Source organism: Gadus macrocephalus, chromosome 16, assembly GCF_031168955.1.
Source record: "Gadus macrocephalus chromosome 16, ASM3116895v1".
In the NCBI taxonomy this organism is placed as follows: Eukaryota; Metazoa; Chordata; class Actinopteri; order Gadiformes; family Gadidae; genus Gadus; species Gadus macrocephalus.
Window position 1 is genome coordinate 440,698 of NC_082397.1, and position 15,000 is coordinate 455,697.

At 52.7% G+C, this 15,000-nt stretch overlaps 2 protein-coding genes across 3 annotated transcripts in view; both read left to right on the top strand.

Annotated features, from left to right (window-relative positions):
- The window catches only part of prkd2 (protein kinase D2), a 20,301-nt gene extending 16,159 nt beyond the window's left edge, over positions 1–4,142 (top strand). The window contains exons 17-19 of one of the 2 annotated variants that reach the window (XR_009529621.1): positions 2,026–2,111; positions 2,498–3,351; positions 3,430–4,142. Coding sequence is in view for 1 of the 2 variants with exons in the window: in XM_060074768.1 (XP_059930751.1) it covers positions 2,026–2,111; positions 2,498–2,722 (311 nt within the window). In the remaining variant the exon portion in view is untranslated. Of the gene's footprint in view, positions 1–2,025; positions 2,112–2,497 lie in introns of both variants that reach the window. The other variant, XM_060074768.1, reaches the window with a different exon arrangement.
- A 149-nt stretch (positions 4,143–4,291) lies between these two features.
- gpr184 (G protein-coupled receptor 184) lies at positions 4,292–10,091 on the top strand. Its single transcript, XM_060074774.1, has 2 exons — positions 4,292–6,947; positions 8,819–10,091. Exon 2 carries the CDS (start codon positions 8,897–8,899, stop codon positions 9,962–9,964), a length of 1,068 nt encoding a protein of 355 aa, XP_059930757.1. The 5' UTR covers positions 4,292–6,947; positions 8,819–8,896; the 3' UTR covers positions 9,965–10,091.
- Positions 10,092–15,000: the final 4,909 nt, after the last annotated feature.

Genomic DNA, 15,000 nt, shown 5'->3' on the forward strand with positions numbered 1-15,000 from the left:
CTGGTGGTCTCTGGTGGTCCCAGTCTCTGGTGGTCTCTGGTGGTCTCTGGGCGGTCTCTGGTGGTCCCAGTCTCTGGTGGTCTCTGATGGTCTCTGGGTGGTCTCTGATGGTCTCTGGTGGTCTCTGGGCGGTCTCTGATGGTCTCTGGGCGGTCTCTGGGCGGTCCCAGTCTCTGGTGGTCTCTGGGCGGTCTCTGGTGGTCTCTGGTGGTCCCAGTCTCTGGTGGTCTCTGATGGTCTCTGGGTGGTCTCTGGTGGTCTCTGGTGGTCTCTGGTGGTCTCTGGGCGGTCTCTGGTGGTCTCTGGTGGTCCCAGTCTCTGGTGGTCTCTGATGGTCTCTGGGTGGTCTCTGATGGTCTCTGGTGGTCTCTGGGCGGTCTCTGATGGTCTATGGGCGGTCTCTGAGGGGGTTGTCTCTGATGGTCTCTGGGCGGTCTCTGGTGGTCCCAGTCTCTGGTGGTCTCTGATGGCCTCTGGGCGGTCTCTGGTGGTCTCTGGTGGTCCCAGTCTCTGGTGGTCTCTGATGGTCTCTGGGCGGTCTCTGATGGTCTCTGGTGGTCTGAGGGGGTTGTCTCTGATGGTCGCTGGGCGGTCTCTGGGCGTTACCCAGCTGGTGTTCTGCAGCCATGACGTGCTTCTAGAGTCATCACTGTTAGAAGAGACTTCCCATCAAAGATCCCATGTACTCCCCCTCAGGAAAGAAAATGGATTTAATTAAATAAAAATGAATTAATTCAATTACTCATTGACTCATAATGATGGATTAGGCATGCTTGCTCAGAAAGAGGGATTTATATAATGGATGATTAAACCAACATGCCTCTTCAACCAGACAGCAACACTATAATCATTATTTTTTTCTTCTCTTACCATTCAATCCAATAGGACGTATCAATGCAGTATTATTGTACTGATCAACCCATTTGACCCTGCTGGTAGGGGCATGGTTCACATCTCAATGTCCCTCCCAGTGTGGTGGAAGCTATTTGAACTGTAACTTAAAACTAGCACAAGATAAATGTAGTCTCTGTAGTGAGGCCCCACAACACGCCCAGACTCCAGGGGCTGAGGCTGCACAGGGCCTTGAACAGGGGCCTTGAACAGGGGCCTTGAACAGGGACCTTGAACAGGGACCTTGAACAGGGGCCTTGAACAGGGGCCTTGAACAGGGACCTTGAACAGGGGCCTTGAACAGGGGCCTTGAACAGGGACCTTGAACAGGGACCTTGAACAGGGGCCTTGAACAGGGGCCTTGAACAGGGCTCACTGCAGGGGCCCCTGTTCAGGGCTCACTGCATGGGCCCCTGTTCAGGGCTCACTGCAGGGGCCCCTGTTCAGCGCTCACTGCAGGGGCCTCTGTTCAGCGCTCACTGCAGGGGCCCCTGTTCAGGGCTCACTGCAGGGGCCTCTGTTCAGCGCTCACTGCAGGGGCCTCTGTTCAGCGCTCACTGCAGGGGCCCCTGTTCAGGGCTCACTGCATGGGCCCCTGTTCAGCGCTCACTGCAGGGGCCCCTGTTCAGCGCTCACTGCAGGGGCCCCTGTTCAGGGCTCACTGCAGGGGCCCTTGTCCAGGGCTCACTGCAGGGGCCCCTGTTCAGGGCTCACTGCAGTGTCAGAGCAGGGAAAGGTCCTTGAGGGCCAGCTGCAGATAGAGGGGCGGTTGCCCAGTCACCCAGTCAGGATGTGGCTCGTGGTATTGCTCTGAGCGTCAGTTCCTCTCAGGGCTGATAAGAGGTGAGAGAGAGAGAGAGAGAGAGAGAGAGAGAGAGAGAGAGAGAGAGAGAGAGAGAGACTCCCCAGGACAGAGCAGGGGAGGGGAGGGACTGCCAGAGGGGCTCGGTTCAGCTCAGTGTGGCCCCCCCTTGATGGAGCGTTGTGGCTCATCAACACAGGGCTATGTTTAATGTCTCAGCCTGCCTCGTGGTGCTGTGACTGGCGGTGGGTGAGAGCGGCCCTGGGTGGTGCTGACCTGGGTGGTGCTGACCTGGGTGGTGCTGACGTGGTGACCCTCTCTCCTCTCTGCAGCGATCGATCTGATCAACAACCTGCTGCAGGTGAAGATGAGGAAACGCTACAGCGTGGACAAGAGCCTGAGCCACTCCTACCTGCAGGTAAACACACACGCCCGCACGCACACGCACACTAACAGGGATACCACACTCAAATATCATCAGAAGGTCAACACTTCTCTAGAAGCTATCTGGCCCCTGAAGCCGGAGGCTGAATCCAACGTTGTATCGTGTGAGCTGAACATAAATTAAACGAAGTCTCAGCAGAGCCACAGAGCCAGCAGATTGAATCCTGTCCTGACTGATGCGTCGGCCCCGTCCCGGTCTGGGGACTAGAACATTAGTGGGGCTCTGTTCCGCTGAGCGGCAGTAAGCACACGCTCCCACGTGGGGCTCCTCAACACACCAGCTAGTGCCGGGGCTCCCGGGCCCTTCTGCCGGTCCCCTGAGTCAGGCGCCGTCCCCACTGACCTCCTCTCTCCGCCCAGGACTACCACACCTGGCTGGACCTGCGGGAGCTGGAGACCAAGCTGTGCGAGCGCTACATCACCCACGAGAGCGACGACACCCGCTGGCAGCTGTTCGCCCGCGGGAACACCCTGCCCTACCCCGCCCACCTGGTGGCCGCGGCCCCCGCCGGGATGGGCTCCGACGGCGAGGACGCAGAGGACGGCGACATGCAGGGTCTGACCGAGAGGGTCAGCATCCTCTGAGCGGGGGCACAGGTGCAGCTCCGGGGCGTCGAGACCCGGACCCGTTGGTGGAGCTCTGGCCGGAGGATGGGGTGATGGGGGGGGGGGGCAGAGAGATTAAAGGACAGGGGACAGACGGCCCTGAGGCCGAGCGTTCCCAGGCCCCGCCAGAGGGCCCCTCCCGCCTCGCTCCTCGTCTGCAACATGAACTCGCTGAACGCTGTCGTGGTTCCTCTGATCACGTACGCTCCGCTCTGAGCGGGCCGGACCGACTGGAGTGGTGACGTCACCCCCCGGCCCCCAGCCCCGGCCCCCAGCCCCGGCCCCCAGCCCCTGGCACCTAGCCCCTGGCCCCCAGCCCCGGCCCCTGGCCCCCAGCCCCGGCCCCTGGCCCCCAGCCCCTGGCACCTTGCCCCTGGCCCCCAGCCCCGGCCCCCAGCCCCGGCACCCAGCCCCGGCACCCAGCCCCGGCCCCGGCCCCTGGCACCCAGCCCCGGCCCCTGGCACCCAGCCCCGTCCCCGGCCCCTGGTCCCCAGCCCCCACTGGTCCTTTAGGGGTCGCCCCTGATCTGGGGCTCCTGAACCCAGGCAGGGCCGTTAGCCGTGATCTGAGTCTGGTCCACTTCCTCCAGGTCCCCCAGGTCCTCCAGGTCCTCCAGGTCTAAGTCCTCCAGGTCCTCCGGGTCTAAGTCCTCCGGGTCTAAGTCCTCCAGGTCTACGTTCTCCAGGTCCTCCAGGTCCTCCAGGTCTAGGTCCTGAGAGCTTTCTCCAGGAGGGACGGTCCACCTCCAGGGAGCGGAAGGAAGAGAGAATGAATCCCACATTTAAAAAACTGAAAATGACCACAAACTAAGTGTCATCATGAGTCTGGCTTAATGTTCTGTCTTCTTAACGCCCCCCCCCCCTTGGGGAGCAGAATGTTGATGGTTATCAATCACTTCCTGTATTCCGGTAACCACCGAGGCGGCAGCAGATGCATCTCTGTGTCTGTTTCTGGAGTAAAGGCTTCGCGGTCGCCTCATACGTACACACGGGGTGAAGCCACACCGCGTGAGCGTGTCAGGTGACGCAAAGCCTCTGATGGGAGAGATGTGCAGATGTCTGTCTGCTCATGGCTAACGGTCATGGCGTCATGCTTTGTCAGCTGATCATATTTGACATAGATGTAATATTATATATTACATAGATCCTCCATCTCCCCATGAAGTCCTGGTTTATTGGATAGAGCAGATAGGCCCAGAGTGGCTGACCACTGTCTCCATGTCAGGCTGATAGTTTATTTTAAGTCTAGATGCTTCTACTCCTTACTTACCACAAGCAGGACCTGTTGTTGAACCCTATAGCCGTATCCATGTAGTGTCAAACGTGTGTAGAGAATGTATGAGATATATGTGGATCCTTCTAGCATTTGTAACTACAATACAGGCATTGAACCATATCACATCCTGACTGGGCTGTCTGATTCCTCTCATTATTTATTCATGCATTTACGTAAGTGACCCACAAGTTCCTCCTCTTCTTTTGTCCCTCAAAGTCTCATGGACGGAATTCCCGAAAATCGGACAGAAGGCCTCGTTAGATTAGAAAGATTTGCGCGAAAAAACACAAAGCGATAAAAGCCGAAAATCGAAATAAAAGGATGTTTCTGTAATAACTAATAATGGGGGTCCCGGTGGGTCGCGTGGCTCCCGGTCGCTGGGGTGTTGAACTAGGGTCGGAGCTGAGGTCGGCCAGCAGTCGGACGACACGTAGCCGTTGTAGGAGAGAGAGAGCACGTCCCTGGATCAATGGGTGTGCGAGTGAGAGGCTGTGCTAAGCCCTGGAGTGGACCTGATTTACATAGGAGGCCCGTAGCACCGCACGACACGAGTGGTCCTGGCGCGTCTGCAGGCAGAGATAGAGCACCGCTCTCTTCGTTGGCTGAGAGCCCTTTAGCCGGCTGAGAGGGGTCCTCTCTGCCCCTCTCCTGCACATCCATCCCCGTCGGGGAACAATCCTCTCCGGTAAATTATACCTTCTGTCTCTCCCTCTCTCTATTGCAATTGTACATTATGCAGGGTTGTCGTTCGTTGCCTTGCCTTCCGATTGGCCGTGCCACTTAGTAATTACCGACTGATACTAAGTGGAGTATAGATATATTATATATAGATAATATTTCTATGCACCCATTGATGAGTATGCTTTGGAAGATAGCCCACTTAGTGCGGCCGGTGGAGGTAAATGGCGGTCAGACATCAGGCACCGCGTTGTAAACAGCTCGGCTCTGGCTCCATCAGGGGCCTTGGATCGCCTCCCGCGGTGGGAAAGAGCAGAGGGAGGTAGTGAGGGGGGGAGGTAGGGAGGGGGCGGGGGGGGGGGTAGATATAGAATTATGGAATAGTAAATGGCGGGGCTTGATACACGCTGGAGGCGGTTTCAGGGGTACCATAATCAATATTGTTTTTAACCAAAATAAAAGTTGTTTATTTATAAATGGAATGTAAGGAATGAATAGCTTTAAGCACATGCACACATACAAACGCATGCACGCACACATACACGCATGCACGCACGCACACAAGTATGCCCTTGCACATGCACACGTACACACACATGCCCGCGCGCAGAATGCATATCTCCAATATGTTTTCCTGTGGCTTCTTGCTGCCAGCCTTATTAGGTCATGGCTCTAAAGCTGTTCTCTTCTCCCAGGAACACATTTGTGGGACAAAATATCAAAATACTTCCTGTCTAACGTACCCCCCCATCCCCTCCGCCCCCCACCCAGGAAGGAGGAGAGGTGTCCGACCCCCGAGAACACATCCGGTGGCAATGTTTACCACAGGTGTGAGGGGGGGAAGAGATCTCTCAGTTTACCAACAACTCGTCTCAGAAGGGTGAAAGGGTGAAAGGGTAAAAGTGTGAAATAGATCTCTCAGTTTATTCACTACAGTTTCAGAGATGTGAAAGGATTAAAGCAATCTCAGTTTATTAATTGTATGCTCTCAGAGATGTGAATGAGCGAAATAGAGCCCTCACTATATTAACTACATATTCTGAGATATGTGTGAGGGTGAATTGTCCCTCACTAACTACAGTCTCAGAGATGTATGAGGATGAGGGAGATCTCTCACTACTAACTACATAGTCTCTCAGAGGGGAAAGGGTCAATGGTCCCTCACTTTACTAACTAGGGTCTAAGGGGTGTGTGAGATCTCTCACTGTACTAACTAGAGTCTAAGGGGTGTGTGAGATCTCTCCCTGTACTAACTAGAGTCTAAGGGGTGTGTGAGATCTCTCACTGTACTAACTAGAGTCTAAGGGGTGTGTGAGATCTCTCACTGTACTAACTAGAGTCTAAGGGGTGTGTGAGATCTCTCCCTGTACTAACTAGAGTCTAAGGGGTGTGTGAGATCTCTCCCTGTACTAACTAGAGTCTAAGGGGTGCGTGAGATATCTCACTGTACTAACTAGGGTCTAAGGGGTGTGTGAGGGTGAAGGAGATCTCTCACTGTACTAACTAGGGTCTAAGGGGTGTGTAAGGGTGAAGGAGATCTCAGCCTCTGATCCGGCCCTTCCAGATTCCTGGAATATTCGGGATGCCTCTGTCGGATACAAGACATAAATTAAACTCACATTATTCATCGTAAACCCCTCCCTGGTACCTGACAACGTGGGCAGCCATTTTGAACTATAAACCTGTTAAGTAGGAATTAGAGGAACATTCAGAGTATGAGGTCCATATACTCCTGCTAGCTGCCTGTGCCAGCGGAGCTATGGTCTAGACGTGGCTGAGGTCTCTGGCTGTGTCCCGCCTTGTATCTCGCTCTGTAGTCACCGCTCCATCTGGTTGTATCCACTACATCTGCCCCCACACTGCAGACACCCGCCCCACGCCAGCTGCTTCCTCTCTACATGGGTGCAGAAGCTCCCCAGCCTCCCTCCCCTCATCGTCCTCCCCTCCTTGCGCTTATTGTACGTCTCCTCCTCTCTCTGCTCTGTCAGCGTCCGGAGAGCGCTCACATTGGGACGCCCGCAGACCGAGAGCAGAAGCGAGACACTCAGCTTTTCTACTTCTTTTTTCGTGGTTTTGTTTTTTGTTTCGCTGGATGATGCATTCCTGATTGCGTTAGGGAGAAGTGGTGAGCCATTTGGTGAGGGTTTGACTGGCCGGTCAGAGTGAAGAGCTCACTGTGTTGTACAGGAGTACATCTGAAGTTCTACGGCTGTTTCGGACCACTTTCCACCCCTGACGTCCCACCACAAGGTAAGAACTTTCAGAACACTCTGGAGTGTTTCTTGTTGATGAAATACTTGATGGAGTAACACTAACAACAGCAAACCAGTGTTTTTACTACATATGTAAGAAGACATTCAAATAGCCCAAAGTATAGTGACACTTAGGCCTGAATGTTTTCCTTTCAAAAGACAAAGAAAAAGAAGAGAGGATATGACAATGTATTCTTGAAATAGACAATACTGGGTATTCATGAAACCAAAGTTAGATCAGCTTATTCAATCATCAGCCAATTGATCTGCATTGTGAACAGGAGCTTTGGCAGGCGATACCCTTCTGGGGAAACAGAGACATTACAAACCTCATGAGGCATCGAACCAGGTTCCCCTGTCGATACCTGATGACACATAATGGAAGGAATTGGTTGGCACGAAACAAATCTCTCTGACTGGAATCAATTATTAATTTCTGTGAAAGATGAAACTTTTCAGAGTTGAAGATGACGTAGGGGGAAACCCAGGTGGATTTTTGTCATTCTTTTCCAAATGATGACCAATATGGTTCTGGTTTTCTTCAGCCCTCTGTCGGCACCTGCTAAGGGCTCCATAAGTAGACCCTCAGGTCACCCTAATGGCCGCTCTGTGATTGAGTCTGGCTGCGAGCGGGCTCTGGCCGCGAGCGGGCTCTGCCCAGTCGCTAATGGCATTAGATGCTCTCCGCTCTATAAACAGACCGGGCTGGTGGACCACTGCCCAGCAGATGGAACAATAGCCGGACGCCGCGCAGCCGTAGCTTCAGGGAGGGCAGGATGATAGGGGGATGCAGATCAGTACGATATGAAACGTAGAAACACGTTCAGAATGCTGCGAGGCTCAGAGAGCCACTCCTAGTTTTAAGTTGCTACGCAGCGTAAGGAACGCGAAGGGAGTGTGATGGTGTTGATGGGGAACATGTGAACCTCATGGTCATTGTGTGTGTGCAGAGTGTTACCATGCACTTCTGTCTGAAAGGAACGAACCATGGCATCCATTATGAGACACTCTGAGTGTATTCACATTCAATCATTCAAGAAATGTATTTACTGACACTACCATGTCAAATCCCTATTAATCCAAACCATCAAGTAATTGGGAAAATTGGGAACAAACGCATATTCTATCAAACGTAACTCCGACTCCGGTGCCAAAAATGAAATTAAATCATTTGTTAACTGATGAAGGTTACTATATAAAGCCGAGTGCCTAAAGCGTGGCATGTTCTAATTGAAAAGCTAGTTTTCTTATGAAATGTAATATTCTTTGATTAGAGCACTATGCAAATGTAGATCTAGTGATTGATAGTGTGTGTGTGTGACCGGTCTGCCACTTATCTTCAAACCATGCAGGGGCAATAACGCTCGCAATCTTAGACACTATTATGCGAGAGGCATAACCAGGAACTAATCTAGACACTTAGATGGGAAGCTGATGCTTCTGCATCTCATTTATATGTAAAGGGACACTTGCTCTTTGTTGTCGCTTGAAAAACAGATTCTGAGGCCTTTAGACAAAGCACTGCAGTGCCTGATGAGGCGCTGGGCGGGTTGTGGAGAACAGAAAGAGTGATTTGGTCATCCCATCCTCACCGGCTGCAGGCTGCTCTCTCTATAAGCCCTCGGCCCTGATGGCACAACAAGGCCCACCATCTCCGGCAATGAAAAGCGTTTCATACTCCAAATAACACTCAATAGCACTTGAGCTGAACTCAGGACAGAGTAGCCCAGGACCTCCCTTCAGGCTCACGGACTGTGAAATAGGATTTGGGAAGTAGTGGGGGGAAGTATCCATCTGGCTGAGTGAAATGATAGCTCTGCCGTTGCCCTAATCGTCCCTTCGTAAAACCATATCCCTTCTGAATTGCAGGAGCACTTCATTCTAACTGGGCTCGGACAGGGCCGTACTCGCTGAAAAGGAAACCAAAACAACGTCCCAAAAAAGACAATGAGCCTCTTGTTGTCCACGGCGACCACCGGCAGCGTGATCGCGACCACGAACGCGACCAACAGCAGTGGGAAGTGTGTGGACATCGAGGACAGCATCATCAGCGACCTGCTCATGGGGCTGTACATCCTGGTCTTCATCTTCGGCCTGACCTTCAACGTTCTAACCCTGGGGCCCATCATCCAGCAGGTGAGGAGCCGGAACGTCCTGGGCATCTTCCTCCTCAACCTGTCCCTGTCCGACCTGCTCTTCATCCTCACCATGCCGCTTTGGATCAACTACTACTACCACAACCACCGCTGGGGGCTGAGCGTGCTGTCCTGCAGCATCGCCGGCTTCTTCTACTACTCCAACATGTACATCAGCATCTTCCTGTTGTGCTGCATCTCGGTGGACCGCTGCCTGGTGGTCACCTTCCCGCTCCGCTTCAAGACGAAGCGCACGTCCTGCTACGCCTGGATGGCCTGCCTGACGGTCTACGCGGTGGTGGTGGTGCTGCACATCATGGTGCTGGTGAAGGACAACCTGACGGACGCCCACGACGAGCGCAACGACAACGACCGCTGCTACGAGACCTACCCCATGCAGGCCCCCGTGGCGCTCTTCAACCTGCTGCGCGTGGGCCTGGGCTTCTTGCTGCCGCTGCTGGTGCTGGGGGTCAGCTACTGGAAGGTGCTGGCCACGGTGGGCCAGAGCCCCGGCCTCAGTGCCCAGGGCAAGAGGAAGGTGAGGCTGCTGTCCTTCGGCGTCATCGGCATCTTCTCTATCTGCTTCGCGCCGTACCACCTGCTGCTGCTGGCGCGCTCGCTGGCCTACTACCTCAGCCCGGACACCAAGCCCCAGGGGAGCTACTGCTCCTTCGAGCAGATCATGCACTTCCCCTTCTCCTGCACGCTGGCCCTGTCCAGCCTGAACTGCGTGGTGGACCCCGTGCTCTACGTGCTGGTCAGCAACGGTGTGAGGGAGGAGGTGAAGTTCTGCTGGAGGCGGCACAAGAAGACCCCGGCCAGCGCCACCTGCTCCCTGAACCGCTACACCAGGACCACCGCCACCCCCAACCTCATCTGACCCCCTAGAGGACCCCCACCTCCAGCCTCATCTGACCCCCTAGAGGAACCCCACCTCCAGCCTCATCTGACCCCTAGAGGACCCCCACCTCCAGCCTCATCTGACCCCCTAGAGGACCCCCACCTCCAGCCTCATCTGACCCCCTAGAGGACCCCCACCTCCAGCCTCATCTGACCCCCTAATGGACCCCCACCTCCAGCCTCATCTGACCCCCTAGAGAACCCCCCCTTCAGCCTCATCTGACCCCTAGAGGACCCCCACCTCCAGCCTCATCTGACCCCCTAGAGGACCCCCACCTCCAGCCTCATCTGACCCCCTAGAGGACCCCCACCCCCAACCTCATCTGACCCCCTAATGGACCCCCACCTCCAGCCTCATCTGACCCCCTAGAGGACCCCCACCTCCAGCCTCATCTGACCCCTAGAGGACCCCCACCTCCAGCCTCATCTGACCCCCTAGAGGACCCCCACCTCCAGCCTCATCTGACCCCCTAGAGGACCCCCACCCCCAACCTCATCTGACCCCCTAGAGGACCCCCACCTCCAGCCTCATCTGACCCCTAGAGGACCCCCACCTCCAGCCTCATCTGACCCCCTAGAGAACCCCCACCTCCAGCCTCATCTGACCCCCTAATGGACCCCCACCTCCAGCCTCATCTGACCCCCTAGAGGACCCCCACCCCCAACCTCATCTGACCCCCTAGAGGACCCCCACCTCCAGCCTCATCTGACCCCCTAGAGGACCCCCACCTCCAGCCTCATCTGACCCCCTAGAGAACCCCCACCTCCAGCCTCATCTGACCCCCTAATGGACCCCCACCTCCAGCCTCATCTGACCCCCTAGAGGACCCCCACCCCCAACCTCATCTGACCCCCTAGAGGACCCCCACCTCCAGCCTTATCTGACCCCCTAGAGGACCCCCACCTCCAGCCTCATCTGACCCCCTAGAGGACCCCCACCTCCAGCCTCATCTGACCCCCTAATGGACCCCCACCTCCAGCCTCATCTGACCCCTAGAGGACCCCCACCTCCAGCCTCATCTGACCCCCTAGAGGACCCCCACCTCCAGCCTCACCTGACACACACTGGGTTGTGGGCGCGCGTGTGTGTGCGTGTGTGTGTGCGCATAAATGCGTGTGTATGTGTGTGCGTGCGTGTGAGTGTGTGTGTGTGTACTAAAATGCGTGGATGTATACTGTATGTACGGTTTACATAAGTGTGTATATTTGAATGTGTATCGTATATTTATCTGCAAACGTGTATGCATTCCTGCGTTTATGTATAAACTATTTACATACCGTGCATGTGTGTAGGCCTGCCGACCCCAAGGGCTGCAACCATGGTAATAGCATGCAGGTCAGTGATAAAGAAATATTTCTGTGTGAGCGTTGCATATGAACGATAGACACGGTGTACTGTGTGTACTGAGGTCTCCCATTGTCCCAGAGTCTGGGTTGGAAACCAAGAAGGACATTTGCACGAGTAAAGGACACTTTCTGAAGGGGCTCATAATAAGTTTTCTTTTACACGCTGTTGATTTGAAACCTATTCCTTACTGCCTACTAGTGCTGGTGGAGTTAGTTTGATCCGCAATCCGACGCTGACAGATCGGTGATTGTCCCGTTCTTTAAGCTCTATCGTTGGAGGTTGTCGTGGTGTTGGTGGTGAGAGCTATGCTGTACGACAGAACCTTCCAGGGACCTGTCCCGTCGCTATGAGCTTGAATAAGGAGCCCTGGAACAGTACCTTCTGCACATCCTCTTGTTCCAGTCCATGTCCACCAGCCCCCTGTGTCTGTAATCTTACATATTAGGAATGTTACGAGGAACCATAAGTGGAGGAACATAAGGCCTGGCATCATTCAGGCCCTGCCTGTGCTCTACTCTGAACAGCACAGATCAGACCCTACGTGGAGGCTGGGAGGGACAGCACTGGCACAGTGTGTGTTTGGGAGTGTCAGCAGATGTATTTCCTACCATACAAATCATATTTCAACTAGGATCGATGATGACTTATACTCAAGTTATTTTTAAGAGCACACATTTTGCCAGACGTTTGGGTTCAAGAGGGGATGACCAATCCCTTGAGTATTCTGCAGCTTGGACCCCCTCCATTGACAACGTCGACTGGAAAGGAAAATAGGGGAAATCTGTTGTTTCGTAACCCCAGACTTGTACTGTGGCCAATGTCGTATGGTGAGTCACTTCAAGAGAAGAAAAGAAAACATATTTGATTATTAAGAACAGTCTTTATACTGAAACTATAACTCACTTCTTGCTGACTTTTAAGGGGGTATAAAATCCCCAGAACATACTGTAAAAATGTAAAGAAGTAAATATTAAACATGTAAAAAAAAATATATATATACAAAAATAGAGACATATTTGAATTTGAATGTGTGTTTATTTGTATACGTACTCTGGGTTTACAATGAACTGGGATATCAATGTTGCTGCTGTGTAGACTGGTTACTGTGCATCACCATGGCTCACACACGCCCTAATCTAGACCTTGTTGCTGTTAACTTATTCCTTACCAACATATGTCGAAAAGTTGACTGTATTAAGTTACTCCCCTGAAAACGACATGTCTGACAAGACCCAGATTAACTGCTCTCACTTCCTCCACTCAGAGCATTTTGATACGCACAACATTTCAGAGGAAGGTGAAAAAACTACATCCTCTTCAGTGTCATCTGCTCTGAGCACACAGTGGCTTAAAGAGGTTCATACTTTTGGGCTGCAGATAATATGCTGCACTCAGCATTCAACAGGAAATTAATGTTCACACCTCCGTCTCACACATCTCCCTCTATTTTTTTCGCTATAGTTGCTATTCGGTTATTGTTCATGTTTCAGAGCTGCATTCTTAGAAAAGCCATCACTAACTGAAACTTCAACCAGAAAACAAGAAAGCTGCAGCCAGGTAACCAAAACACACACACACACACACACACACACACACACACACAGACCAACGTATACTAGATCCCATTAGTGCTTGTTGGATTCCATATTGTATTATTTATGCATTCTTTCCTCTCCCATATCAATAAGGACCCTGCGGTGTCGTCGATAGCAGCAGAGTGCTCTGCCCTCTCGCCTGGTTGGCTCCTCTAAGACTGCCAGCCCCCTGACCACTCTGAACACATGAGGACATGAGAGGGTTATAGTCTGTCCTCCAGGCGTTACCCAGGCCTATACCTAGGCCTGTGTATGGTGTACTGCATGGTAAACATAGTACTTAGAATGGTGTAGCATCTTACCCTCGCTATATGTGTTATACACAGGGAATGGGTTAACCTAGTGATGGTTAGTGCTTGGCCCTCGGCCCTATGAACATCCTTACGGTACCGACAGCGATATATTGTTGTTCCTCTTTCTTCTGATAAATGGACTTATAGTGGCTCTGGATAAAAGCACCTGCTACATTCCATAGATGGAAATGTGACTGTCTGTCCTCCAGGCTGAGGGAAGACTGAACCAGGCTGGCAGGGAGACAGGTTCCAGACTTCCCAGAGTCCAGTCTTTGTCTGAGGGGATTGATGATCTCTCTGGTCTGAGACGACAGGAATCCACTATCGGAGGCTTTCTCTGACACAAAGGCAGCACCCACACTCACCCACGGGGTGTTCTGTTACTATTGAAATATGTGGAATAGAGTCCCACAACAAGACCTTTCTTTAACGTGGTATAGAGTCCCACAACAAGACCTTTCTTTAACGTGGTATAGAGTCCCACAACAAGACCTTTCTTTAACGTGGTATAGAGTCCCACAACAAGACCTTTCTTTAACGTGGTATAGAGTCCCACAACAAGACCTTTCTTTAACGTGGTATAGAGTCCCACAACAAGACCTTTCTTTAACGTGCTACAGAGTCCCACACTAAGCTGGGGGCGGGGGGGCTGAGGGGGGGGGGCAGCCATAGGTACTCAGGGGTCCGTTCCCTGGTCTCCGAGCCCCCCCTGGGATCACACCAGTACGGGGGTTTACCTGCTGGTCGTTACACTGACCCCCCCTGACCAGCTGGGCCGAGCGCTCTACACAGACGGAGGAAACGTGTGTTCTTTAATCGTTGTATTAATCAAACTCAAGCCAGATAAACCCTCTGCCTCTCATCTGCCAGTCACCACTGAGGACACAACAATGTTTCTTAGCAACGTGAGATGCGAGAGAAACAACCTGTTTGCAGGAGCCAAACGATGCATTTACCTCCACAGAGTCGATCATCAGGACCGATCTGAAGAGCCCACGCATCGCTGCAAATAGTAAACAACACAAAGACCGCATCGCCATCCCTCCATCAGAGGAGTGCTCCTGCGGTTCTAATTGTTATTTATGTATTTGCTGCGATGCTTCTGACGCCATGTGGGTTCAGATCCTCTTCAGTGAGGAGGGGGTTGCTGTCTGAGCTTCTTGTTTCCCCTTGTTTCCCACACGACGGGCCAGGGAATGATGAGTAGGTGATGTTCAGGGTAATTATTCTGCTGCAGAGAGCAGACGGAGGGAGAGGGGCAGAGAGGACTTCACCAGGAGACACCTCTTGTAGACAACAAACAAAAACACAATCTCCTCCTAATGGAGCCTTCCTCTGCGTCCCCTCTCCCCCGGGGGGGGTGGGGGGCGGGGTACAAAGTGTCCTCTTTCAGAGAGAGGCAGCCTGCCTCTGACACGCTGCTGAGAGGAGCGTTAGCCTTCACTTTGCAGCAGGCTTTGCTCAAACGTCTCAATTAGTCTGTGACTTTGACAAACATTAGTGGGCCTTTTGAAGATTTCTGAAGATCTCTTTGGTGTGAAAATGAATGGCATAGATTCAATATCGCAGGGCAATTCCGAAGGACCTTTCTCCGGTGGAAGGTAAAAAGACGTCAGCCTGCAGTGACAAAGTGAACCAAAATTTGTTTTAATACACAGAATAATGGGCAAAAGGAAGCCAGGCTAATGGGTGTAGAAGATGAAATGCTATTCACCGTGTAGGAAATTTTGATGAGGAAATTATTATTTTATTGAAAAAGACGTCATCACTATGTGGAGAT

What these genes read in the sequence shown, in the direction of transcription:
- gpr184 (XM_060074774.1), top strand. Translation starts at nt 8,897, where the DNA reads ATGAGCCTCTTGTTGTCCACGGCGACCACCGGCAGCGTGATCGCGACC.